This window comes from Oncorhynchus tshawytscha, linkage group LG05, assembly GCF_018296145.1.
Source record: "Oncorhynchus tshawytscha isolate Ot180627B linkage group LG05, Otsh_v2.0, whole genome shotgun sequence".
Lineage (NCBI taxonomy): Eukaryota > Metazoa > Chordata > Actinopteri > Salmoniformes > Salmonidae > Oncorhynchus > Oncorhynchus tshawytscha.
Window position 1 is genome coordinate 82,769,269 of NC_056433.1, and position 12,048 is coordinate 82,781,316.

The window sequence follows — 12,048 nt, forward strand, 5'->3', positions numbered from 1 at the left end:
GTAGAGACCAATGATATATGTAAATATGTGTTTTAACGTGTAGGTATTTATATGTACACTATATATACAAAAGTATGTGGACACCCCTTCAAATTAGTGCATTCGGCTATTTCAGCCACACCCGTTGCTGACAGGTGTATAAAATCGAGCATACAGCCATGCAATCTCCATAGACAAATATTGGCAGTTGAATGGCCTTATTGATGAGCTCAGTGACTTTCAATGTGGCACTGTCATAGGATGCCACCTTTCCAACAAGTCAGTTTGTCAAATTTCTGCACTGGTAAAGCTGCCCTGGCCAACTGTAAATGTTGTTATTGTGAAGTGGAAACATCTAGAACAGAGCTGCCCAACCCTCTTCCTGGAGATCTACTGTCCTGTAGGTTTTCAGTCCTACCCTAATTTAGCATATCTGATTCAGCTAGTTAAGGTCTTGCTGAGCAGCTAATAAGTAGAACCAAGTGTGTTAAATTAGGGTTGGACTGAAAACCCACAGGACGGTAGATCTCCAGGAAGATGGTTGGGCAGCCCTGGTCTAGGAGCAACAACGGCTCAGCCGCGACGTGGTAGCACCACACAAGCTCACTGAACGGGACTGCCGAGTGCTGATGCACATTGCACGTAAAAAATATTCTGTCCTCGGTTGCAACACTTATTACCAAGTTTCAAACAGCCTCTGGAAGCAACATCAGCATAAGAAGTGTTCGTCGGGAGCTTCATGAAATTTCCATGGCTGAGCAGCTGCACACAAGCCTAAGATCACCATATGCAACGCCGAGCATTGGAGGGAGTGGTGTAAATCTTGCCGTCTCTGGAGTAGTGGAAACGTGTTAAATCACGTTTCACCATCTCTCAGTACAAGGGACGAATCTGAGTTTGGCGGATGCCAGGAGAACGCTACCTGCCCCAATGCATAGTGTCAACTGTAAAGTTTGGTGGAGGAGGAATAGTGGTCTGGGGCTGTTTTTCATGGTTCAGGCTTGGCCCCTTAGTTCCAGTGATGGGAAATCTTAATGCTACACCATACAATGACATTCTTGACGATTCTGTGCTTTTCTATTTCAGTGTAACAATGCCCCTGTGCACAAATCGAGGTCCATACTGAAATGGTTTGTTAAGATCGGTGTGGAAGAACTTGACTGGCCTGCAGAAAGCCCTGACCTCAACCCCATGAAACACCTTTTGGATGAATTGGAACGCCGACCGTGAGCCAGGCCTAATCGCCCAACATCATCAGTACCAAAGCCTTCACAGAGGAGTGGAGGCTGTTATTGCAGCAAAGGGGGGTCCAAGTCCATATTTTAATGCCCATGATTTTGGAATGAGATGTTGGACGAGCAGGCGTCCACATACTTCTGGTCATGTAGTGTACAGGTGAAGTCAGAAGTTTACATAAACCTCAGTCAAATACATTTAAACTCAGTTTTTCACAATTCCTGACATTTAATCCTAGTAAAAATTCCCTGTCTTAAGTCAGTTAGGATCACCACTTTATTTTAAGATTGTGAAATGTCAGAATAATAGTTGAGAAAATGGTTTATTTCAGCTTTTATTCCTTTCATCACATTCCCAGTGGGTCAGAAGTTTACATACACTCAATTAGTATTTGGTAGCATTGCCTTTAAATTGTTTAACTTGGGTCAAATGTTTTAGGTAGCCTTCCACAAGCTTCCCACAATGAGTTGGGTGAATTTTGGCCCATTCCTCCTGACAGAGCTGGTGTAACTAAGTCAGGTTTGTAGGTCTCCTTGCTTGCACACGCTTTTTCAGTTCTGCCCACAAATTTTCTATAGGATTGAGGTCAGGGCTTTGTGATGGCCAGTCCAATACCTTGACTTTGTTGTCCTTAAGCCATTTTTCCACAACTTTGGAAGTATGCTTGGGTTCATTGTCCATTTGGAAGACTCATTTGCGACCAAGCTTTAACTTCCTGACTGATGTCTTGAGATGTTGCTTCAATATATCCACATAATTTTCTGTCCTCATGATGCCATCTATTTTGTGAAGTGCACCACCAGTCCCTCCTGCAGCAAAGCACCCCCACAACATGATGCTGCCACCCCCGTGCTTCACGGTTGGGATGGTGTTCTTTGGCGTCCAAGCCTCTTTCCTCCAAACATAACGATGGTTATTATGGCCAAACGGTTCTATTTTTGTTTCATCAGACCAGAGGACATTTCTCCAAAAAGTACAATCTTTGTCCCCATATGCAGTTGCAAACCGTAGTCTGGCTTTTTTATGGCACTTTTGGAGCAGTGGCTTCTTCCTTGCTGAGCGGCCTTTCAGGTTATGTCGATATAGGACTCGTTTTACTGTGGATATAGATACTTTTGTACCTGTTTCCTCCAGCATCTTCACAAGGTCCTTTGCTGTTGATCTGCGATTGATTTGCACTTTTCGCACCAAATTATGTTCATCTCTAGGAGACAGAATGCGTCTCCTTTCTGAGCAGTATGACGGCTGCGTGGTCTCATGGTGTTTATACTTGTGTACTATTGTTTGTACAGATGAACGTGGTACCTTCAGGCGTTTGGAAATTGCTCCCAAGGATGAACCAGACTTGTGGAGGTCTACAATTGTTTTCTGAGGTTTTGGCTGATTTCTTTTGATTTTGCCATGATGCCAAGCAAAGAGGCACTGAGTTTGAATGTAGGCCTTGAATATATCAATATAGATCTACATTTATTTTGCAACGCGAGCGGTGTAGTCAGCCTGTAACAGTGACATGTTTACCTACGGATGTACGATGTCATTTACCGTTATTTACGAGTCAAGTTTCCCAAACAAGCACGTAGAGATAACGTTAGTTAAATTCATCGTTAGACCGTGTCTTGATACCGATATGATCAAAAGAAAAACATCGATCAGCTTCCTCCATTCAAATTTTACCTTAACATTATTATTTTTCCACAATATCGATGACGGATTAGCACCTAGAGAGATATTATCGCCTATGACTAAGTAGGCTATTGAGGGTTAGGTACTGTACATCATTGCGCACATCATGAAACACATTGAGGCAAAAAAAAATAGACAGTAGCCTAGTAGCAAAATAAAACTCAATTTATTGAACTTTACCTTTATTTAAATATGATTGAAATAGCCTATATAGGCCCATGAAGCCGATCCTATTAATATTTTTATGCTGTCATCTCGGTTTTCATTTGAAGCATTCTTTTTATCATTCACTTGTTTGTAACAATTGCAAATACTTTGACAACTTTTGAATTTGTAGTCAACTTAGTTCTGAAGTTAATGGCGGTCACCGTCAGACCATAGACTTTAAAAATCAGTAGAGCGTGATAGCGCTGACATCATCCCAAAAAAATAGACCAGAGCCTGTCGTTTCCAATTGGAGCAAATTAACCATAGTGTGCAGAACAAGCAAGGAGGTATGGCAGAGCCAAGCACGAGCTAGTGAAACCCTGCGTTATAGCAAGTATTTGCATATTTCTGAAGTGCGTTTGTGAAATAACTCAATTCGCCTTTGCACTCCAACTAAAAATTAAAAATACATTTTGTTTTACTTTGGCAAAGGGTAAAGTCTACAAAACTTTGTCCGCTCTGTTCATAACAGATTGTAGTTTTGGGAAACGAAAACTGTATTGAGATCAAATGTTTAATCGGAGAACATTTTGCCGAATGTCGGCCAAAATCCATCTCGTTCCTGCTTCTCCCTCTGCCAGCCTGGAAACGCCAACTGGATGCTTCGGGTTCATACATCCGGTGAAACACCTGGCTCATTGTTCTAACTGGTATTCCTACGGACAACTTCTGATGTTGCGTGAAGCCTGAAGAATTTGAAGCTCGCCATATTGCTGAATAGGCTGAAATATAATAAGCAGTAGCCTGTATTCGTGGATGCCAAGGGAACTAATTAAACACATTTTTGTGTTTCATAAGTTTTCTTCAATTTGCAAGAAGTTGAATCTTTCATCACGTGTAGCCCATCTATTTTATGCTGGCTGGTCAAAAAGAGTATGACATTGTTGCCGCCCGTAGCATTGAATGTAAGGCAAGCCAGAGAGTATTTGGCCTCCATTGAGAATTTTCTTTCAAAAAGGTATTAAATAATGGCCAATCAGCATTGAGCTAAACTGAGTGAGCGCCACTGTGAATGGTCCTGGCGCACCAAAAAGAGAAATGTCAAGAGAAATCAGTTTGGGTTTGGCTTCACGTCAAAAGCAAAACGTTATTGACAGAAAATAACTTGAATTGTTGCATTTAGTTTTCGTTGTCTTCCGGTGGCTAGCTAGCTAAAAGTGGCCCATTCCTAAATTAGTCATGGATGGAGATAGGGATTTGAACTTGGGGTTTTACTTAATTGTCCGTACTGGTCAATGATTATAACGGTGATTCTGATCCAACCATAAAGTAATACATTGTTTCCCTGGCCTGAGAGGATGGAAGTTCAATATGTAGCTAGATATAGTAGGCTAATGTTAACTAGCTGGCTCATCGTTGCCCATGAAAGGCAGTTAGGCTAGCGAGCAAGCAAGCTTTTTAGCCAGGTTGCCCAGGACAACAAACACTAAAAGCAGGTACTGTATGACAGTCATAGACCATTTCATCAACATGAAAGAGAGGAGGATGGCATCGGCATTTCTCTAGAAGTAGGGTGAGTAAATGTATTTTCTATGCACACACACACACACACACACCAGTGGAGGCTGCTCAGGGGAGAAAGGCTCATAATAATGGCTGGAACAGAGCCAATGGAATGGCATCAAACACAGAAACCATGTGACGCATAGAAACCATGTGACGCATAGAAACCATGTGACGCATAGAAACCATGTGTTTGATACCATTCCACTGATTCCGTTCCAGCCTTTCCCATGGGCCTGTCCTCACCAACTAAGGTGCCACCAACCTCCTGTGACACAGACACACACAGAGAGCGAGAGAGAGAAATCAGAACTACTGAAAACGACATCATATTTAGCTTACGTTGATTGGACTAAATTGTTTTTGGTATCTTTTAGTTGTCACTGTATGAGACTACTCCAAGGTGATTTGATAATGTTGAAGTGTAAATGGTTCTGGAATAGTGGAGGCAGCTCCTGTTTTCTTTGAGACCTGCGGTAACTCTCCGTGGTTCTAAATCAATAGTTTTAGGAAAGGTCAGAAACATTACCTTGCCTGACCATGCTGTAGATCATGTAGCTGTTTGTTACATGCATTATGCTTTGTGAACTTCACTGAACAGAGGTTAAGGTCCAGATTTGTGATGAAACAAAGGTGTGGTTGTATTTATTCTGAACTAACAGGTTATAGAGCAAACGCAATTTATCACAACACATACAGTGCATTGGGAAAGTATTCAGACCCCTTGCATTTTTACACATTTTGTTACGTTACAGCCTTATTCTGAAATGGATTAATTAGTTTTTCCCTTAATCAATCTACACACAATACTCCATAATGACATCACAATAACCATTAATTACAAAGCAAAAACTGTTTATTAGCACTTTTACAAATGTATTAAATGAAAAAATCTGAAATGTCACATTTACATAAGTATTCAGACCCTTTACTCAGTACTTTGTTGAAGCACCTTTAGCAGCAATTACAGCCTCGAGTCTCCTTGAATTTGACACTACAAGCTCGGCATACCTGGATTTGGGGAGTTTTCTCCCATTCTTCTCTGCAGATCCTCTCAAGCTGTCAGGTTGGATGGGGAGCGTCGCTGCACAGCTATTTTCAGGTCTCTCCAGAGATGTTAGATCGGTGTCCGGGCTCTGGCTGGGCTATTCAAGGGCATTCGGAGACATGTCCCGAAGCCACTCCTGCATTCTCTGGGCTGTGTGCTAAGGGTCGTTGTCCTGTTGGAAGGTGAACCTTCACCCCAGTCTGAGGTCCTGAATACTCTGGAGCAGGTTTTCATCAAGGATCTCTCTGTACTTTGCTCTGTTAATCTTTCCCTCGATCCTGACTAGTCTCCCAGTCCCTGCCGCTGAAAAACTTCCCCACAGCATGATGCTGCCACCACCATGCTTCACTGTAGGGATGGTGCCAGGTTTCCTCCAGATGTGACGCTTGGTATTCAAGCCAAAGAGTTCAATCTTGGTTTCATCAGAACAGAGAATCTTGTTTCTCATGGTCTTTAGTTGCCTTTTGGCAAACGCCAAGCAGGCTGTCATGTGCCTTTTACTGAGGAGTGGCTCCTTCCATTTAAGAATGATGGAGGCCACTGTGTTCTTGGGGACCTTCAATGCTACCCTTCCCCAGATCTATGCCTTGACACAAACCTGTCTCGGAGCTCTACGGACAATTCCTTTGACCTCATGGCTTGGTTTTTGACATTCACTGTCAACTGTGGTACCTTCTACAGACAGGTGTGTGCCTTTCCAAATCATGTCCAATCAATTGAATTTACCACAGGTGGACTCCAATCAAGTTGTAGAAACATTTCAAGGATGATCAATGGAAACAGGATGCACCGGAGCTCAATTTCGAGTCTCATAGAAAAGGGTCTGAATACTTATTTAAATATGTAGGTTTTTTTGCTTTTATTTTTAATACATTTACAAACATATCTAAAAACCTGTTGTTGCTTTGTCATTATGGGGTATTGTATGTAGATTGATGAGGATAAACATTAATTTAATCAATTTTATAATAAGGCTCCTGAGTAGCACAGCAGTGTAAGGCACTTCATCTCAGTGCAAGAGGCAGGCCCTGGTTCAAATCCAGGCTTTATCACCTCCGGCCGGGATTGGGAGTCCCATAGGGCAGCGCACAATTGTCCCAGCGTCGTCCGGGTTTGGCCGGTGTAGGCCGTCATTGTAAATAAGAATTTGTTCTTAACTGACTTGCCTAGTTAAATTAAGGTTAAATTTAAAAAATACGGCTGTAACGTAACGAAATGTGGAAAAGGGGAAGGGGTCTGAATATTTTCCAAATGCACCGTATGTTGTAATATGGCTTTTTGTTTTGCCATGTTTTGGCTTCCCCAGTGACTTTACCCATAAACAACAACTACTGATAATAACTGAATCCAAGATGTACGACCGTTGTTTTCAAAGTAATCTATTCTCTTTCACATACACGATTCTCTATCCAGGTTGTATGCGATTTATGTGACCAACATCACATGCGCGCTAGCAGTATGTGCAGCGCGAGCAGCGACTACGTCGTCATGTCATCCAAAAACATGACATTTGATGAATATAAAATGTTAATATCTTACGCTGTAAGTGATTTGAAAAAAGATCGACCTCAGCGACAGTAATTTGGATGTTTTGTGCATAAAGGTGATGACTAAATTGTCTTATTAGGAAATTTCAAGTCTTGACTTCTCTATGTGGCCATCTATTGAAATAATTTTTCTGGGCCGGGCATCAGTTAAACTGCAATACCAGGTCAAAACTGTAGGAGCAGTCAAAACCGTGTTTTTAGACTGGAACCTTGGTCCCTTGGGCTTAACGGCACCAAGAAATAGTTAAAGATCATAGTGAAAGTGGCCGTGACTAGAACGTTTTTTGTTTGACAGTTCTGCTAATCGTAATTTACGTAGGCTTTCCAGGGCAAACCAGGGCTTTTGGCAACGCTATGTTGCCATGCCGTAGCCGACCAGCGGAGCTCGTGACTTCACGCTCCAGACCGGACACTGGGGGCCGAGTCAGACATCTTGATTCCATGTTTAGCGGAGATCTTCTGTGACTCGGAATGGGTAAAAAAAAAAAACTTTAGCCGCTGTACGTGTGGTCTGGATCACTCGTAGATGTTTTTATTTGTGTAAGTCTGAGAAACACCTTGGCTACTAAAGACAGAACCTTCTTACGATCTAACAATGATCTCAACGCTACTAAAGGCTTTGGGAAACAAGACCCTGATCTAGAGATTGAGTTTGTGGCTCAGTTTGTGTTCTCATTTACCTTGTTGACGTCGACTGTGGAGTAATAAGCTCCCACACTGCATGTCTCCTGTTTGTCTGTAGGCCCAGCTGTATTGGGGACATACCATGTGTATATCTGGGTCTCACCTGTATGGGACAACTCTTCTTTAGGAAACTAACTCTCATTCACTACAAAGTTGTTATTATGTAGAACAGGGTCATGAAATATATATGAGTAACCATAGTAATAAAAGATCAATGACACAGGTTTTTGTTGCGATCAAAAGTACTTTCTGCTATTGAAACTACTACATATCACTATCACAAATCCAATCTCAATAAAACTAGCTGGTCAAATCCAATGTTTAAAAAACGAGCTGGTCAAATCCAATGTCTAAAACACTAGCTGGTCAAATCCAATGTCTATACCACTAGCTGGTCAAATCCAATGTCTAAAACACTAGCTGGTCAAATCCAATGTCTATATCACTAGCTGGTCAAATCCAATGTCTATAAACACTAGCTGGTCAAATCCAATGTCTAAAACACTAGCTGGTCAAATCCAATGTCTATATCACTAGCTGGTCAAATCCAATGTCTATAAACACTAGCTGGTCAAATCCAATGTCTAAAACACTAGCTGGTCAAATGCAATGGATTATGGGTGCTGTTTATTTTACCTGGCTTAGTTTCCTTGACTTGTGGAACGTCTGTCTTCACCCCGTGTGCGTGAATAGAGTAAGTTCTTGTGGCCATGTTCTTGAAGACTATATTGACTTTGTCACCAATGTCTGCGTGGATCATAGGGCCTGGGGAACGAAACGAGAGGGGTCATCAATCAGGATTCATAACAGGTCAGTTTAATAATGAAAATAATGTCAAGTCATCGCTTGGTTCCTGGGAAGTAAAGTATGGCAATTAAATTCCATATGTTATGTACCTATAAGCCTACTGTACCGCCAAACCCTTTATACTACAACTTACCCAGAGCCAAACCCTTTATACTACAACTTACCCAGAGCCAAACCCTTTATACTACAACTTACCCAGAGCCAAACCCTTTATACTACAACTTACCCAGAGCCAAACCCTTTATACTACAACTTACCCAAAGCCAAACCCTTTATACTACAACTTACCCAGAGGCAAACCCTTTATACTACAACTTACCCAGAGCCAACCCCTTTATACTACAACTTACCCAGAACCAAACCCTTTATACTACAACTTACCCAGAGCCAAACCCTTTATACTACAACTTACCCAGAGCCAAACCCTTTATACTACAACTTACCCAGAACCAAACCCTTTATACTACAACTTACCCAGAACCAGACCCTTTATACTACAACTTACCCAGAACCAAAACCCTTTATACTACAACTTACCCAGAACCAAAACCCTTTATTCTACAACTTACCCAGAACCAAACCCTTTATACTACAACTTACCCAGAACCAGACCCTTTATACTACAACTTACCCAGAACCAGACCCTTTATACTACAACTTACCCAGAGCCAAACCCTTTATACTACAACTTACCCAAAACCAAACCCTTTATACTACAACTTACCCAGAGCCAAACCCTTTATTCTACAACTTACCCAGGATCCCCAGGTGTTGCATGTCTGCTGATCTCTCCTTCTGTTTGGTGAATTTATTGTTGGTGAACTCCCTGTACACAACCTTCTTGTACATGGAGCCGATGAACTTACCCTGTTTATCAATGAAAGCATTTCCTGGACTGGAGACAAAGAAAACATACTGATACTGATGTATTGTAGATCCATGTCTCAAACATGGAACACAAATGTTTCTAGGGTTATGGCTGGGGTTAGGGTTATGGCTGCGGTTAGGGTTATGGCTGCGGTTAGGGTTGAGCTGGGGTTAGGGTTGAGCTGGGGTTAGGGTTGGGCTGGGGTTAGGGTTGAGCTGGGGTTAGGGTTATGGCTGCGGTTAGGGTTGAGCTGGGGTTAGGGTTATGGCTGGGGTTAGGGTTGAGCTGGGGTTAGGGTTGAGCTGGGGTTAGGGTTGGGCTGGGGTTAGGGTTATGGCTGCGGTTAGGGTTGAGCTGGGGTTAGGGTTGAGCTGGGGTTAGGGTTGAGCTGGGGTTAGGGTTGAGCTGGGGTTAGGGTTGAGCTGGGGTTAGGGTTGAGCTGGGGTTAGAGTTATGGCTGCGGTTAGGGTTGAGCTGGGGTTAGGGTTGAGCTGGGGTTAGGGTTGAGCTGGGGTTAGGGTTGAGCTGGGGTTAGGGTTGAGCTGGGGTTAGGGTTATGGCTGGGGTTAGGGTTATGGCTGGGGTTAGGGTTATGGCTGGGGTTAGGGTTATGGCTGGGGGCTTGTAGGGTTATGGCTGGGGTTAGGGTTATGGCTGGGGTTAGGGTTATGGCTGGGGTTAGGGTTATGGCCGGGGTTAGGGTTGAGCTAGGGCTGTGGACATGAAGCTATAGTTAGGGTTAGTGTTGAAAAATTCGGAACTTTCAATAAATTCCCTAGTTTTCCCGAAATCCCGGTTGGAGGTTTCTAGAATCAGGAGAGAATAAACAGAAAATCCGTAATCCTCCAACCATGATTTCTGGAAAACTAGGGAATTTATTGAAAGTTCCAGGAATTTTGTAACCCTAGTTAGGGTTATGGCTGGGGTTAGGGTTATGGCTGGGGTTAGGGTTATGGCTGGGGTTAGGGTTATGGCCGGGGTTAGGGTTGAGCCGGGGTTATGGCTGGGGTTAGGGTTATGGCTGGGGTTAGGGTTATGGCTGGGGTTAGGGTTATGGCTGGGGTTAGGGTTATGGCTGGGGTTAGGGTTATGGCTGGGGTTAGAGTTATGGCTGGGGTTAGGTTATGGCTGGGGTTAGGGTTATGGCTGGGGTTAGGGTTATGGCTGGGGTTAGGGTTATGGCTGAGCCGGGGTTAGGGTTATGGCTGGGGTTAGTGTTATGGCCGGGGTTATGGTTGAGCCGGTGTTAGGGTTGAGCTGGGGTTAGGGTTAAGCTGGGGTTAGGGTTGGGCTGGGGTTGTGGACATGAAGCTACGGTTAGATTACCTCTGTGTGAGGCCATGGTACATCTCCTGTTCCCAAGTCCGGTTGGGGGAGTAGTCCCAGTCTATCTCCATGGCAGCAATGTAGTAGGTCTTCGAGTGGAGCATGATCTCTGACTGCCTGTTGAACATACTACACTTCTGCACAGTGTAGTTGGCCCTCATACCACCCTGGTAATGGTCCGTCGTCTTGCACACCACCTCAAACTGACCTGGAGGGGGGGAAACAAATGCATTGTCTGTCATTATAATTTGTTTTAATTGATTTGCAATTAGAACAGAAGTAAACATTTACGATTCTGTCTTTCTGTCTGCCCCTCCTTCCATCCATCTCTCCATTAGTCCATCCGCCCATCCCTCTATTCATCCATCCACTCACCCACTCATCCATCCATCCTTCCTTCCATTCATTCCTCCATGCATCCATCCATCTCTCCATTAGTCCATCTGCCCATCCCTCTATTCATCCATCCACTCACCCACTCATCCATCCATCCTTCCTTCCATTCATTCCTCCATGCATCCATCCATCTCTCCATTAGTCCATCTGCCCATCCCTCTATTCATCCATCCACTCACCCACTCATCCATCCATCCATTCATTCCTCCATGCATCCCTCCATCCATAATGTGTCTTACCCATGCTGTCTGGCTCCATCATGACAGTGTGGGAGATGTGAGGGAACACGTTCATGACGTCTCTGCGTGTCTCTCTGTAGATGAACCTGTTCCCTTCAAAGTATAGGCCGTGGATATCAGCCTCCGAGCCCAGGCCAGACAGGTGCCAAGACACCTTGTCCCCCTTACACATGGTCAGCCCTGGAAGGTTCCCATACATGTAGCCATTGATCGCTGTGGGAACAGGAAATGGAAAAGTTAGTGCCCTACAGAAGACCAGTGAGAGGTTGAAACGTGTTAGGTTGTTGGTAACTGCTCTGTGTTTTGGTGTTTACTTTTTTTTTTTATCCATAGGGAAATCCCATTACAATATAGGCTTTTTGAAAGTAACTGAGAAGGAATGAGTTTAATTACAACTTTGCCAAAGATGTACATGTTTTGTAGCTGAATTAGCATCAGTTGAACACGTTTCCATGATAGATCAGTGTTCTAAGGCTGTGTTTACACAAGCAGCCCAATTCTGATCTATTTCCACTAATTTGGTCT

General features: G+C 43.4%; 1 protein-coding gene across 1 annotated transcript in view; it reads right to left on the reverse strand.

The window, feature by feature from the left end:
* LOC112251428 (ceruloplasmin) overlaps window positions 1-12,048 on the reverse strand; it is a 30,112-nt gene that overhangs the window by 1,825 nt on the left and 16,239 nt on the right. The window contains exons 12-16 of the mRNA XM_042322536.1: window positions 11,524-11,736; window positions 10,889-11,096; window positions 9,450-9,589; window positions 8,524-8,652; window positions 7,884-7,990 (exon numbers count right to left, since the gene is read on the reverse strand). Of these exons, the coding sequence (XP_042178470.1) occupies window positions 7,884-7,990; window positions 8,524-8,652; window positions 9,450-9,589; window positions 10,889-11,096; window positions 11,524-11,736 (797 nt within the window). The remainder of the gene's footprint in view (window positions 1-7,883; window positions 7,991-8,523; window positions 8,653-9,449; window positions 9,590-10,888; window positions 11,097-11,523; window positions 11,737-12,048) is intronic.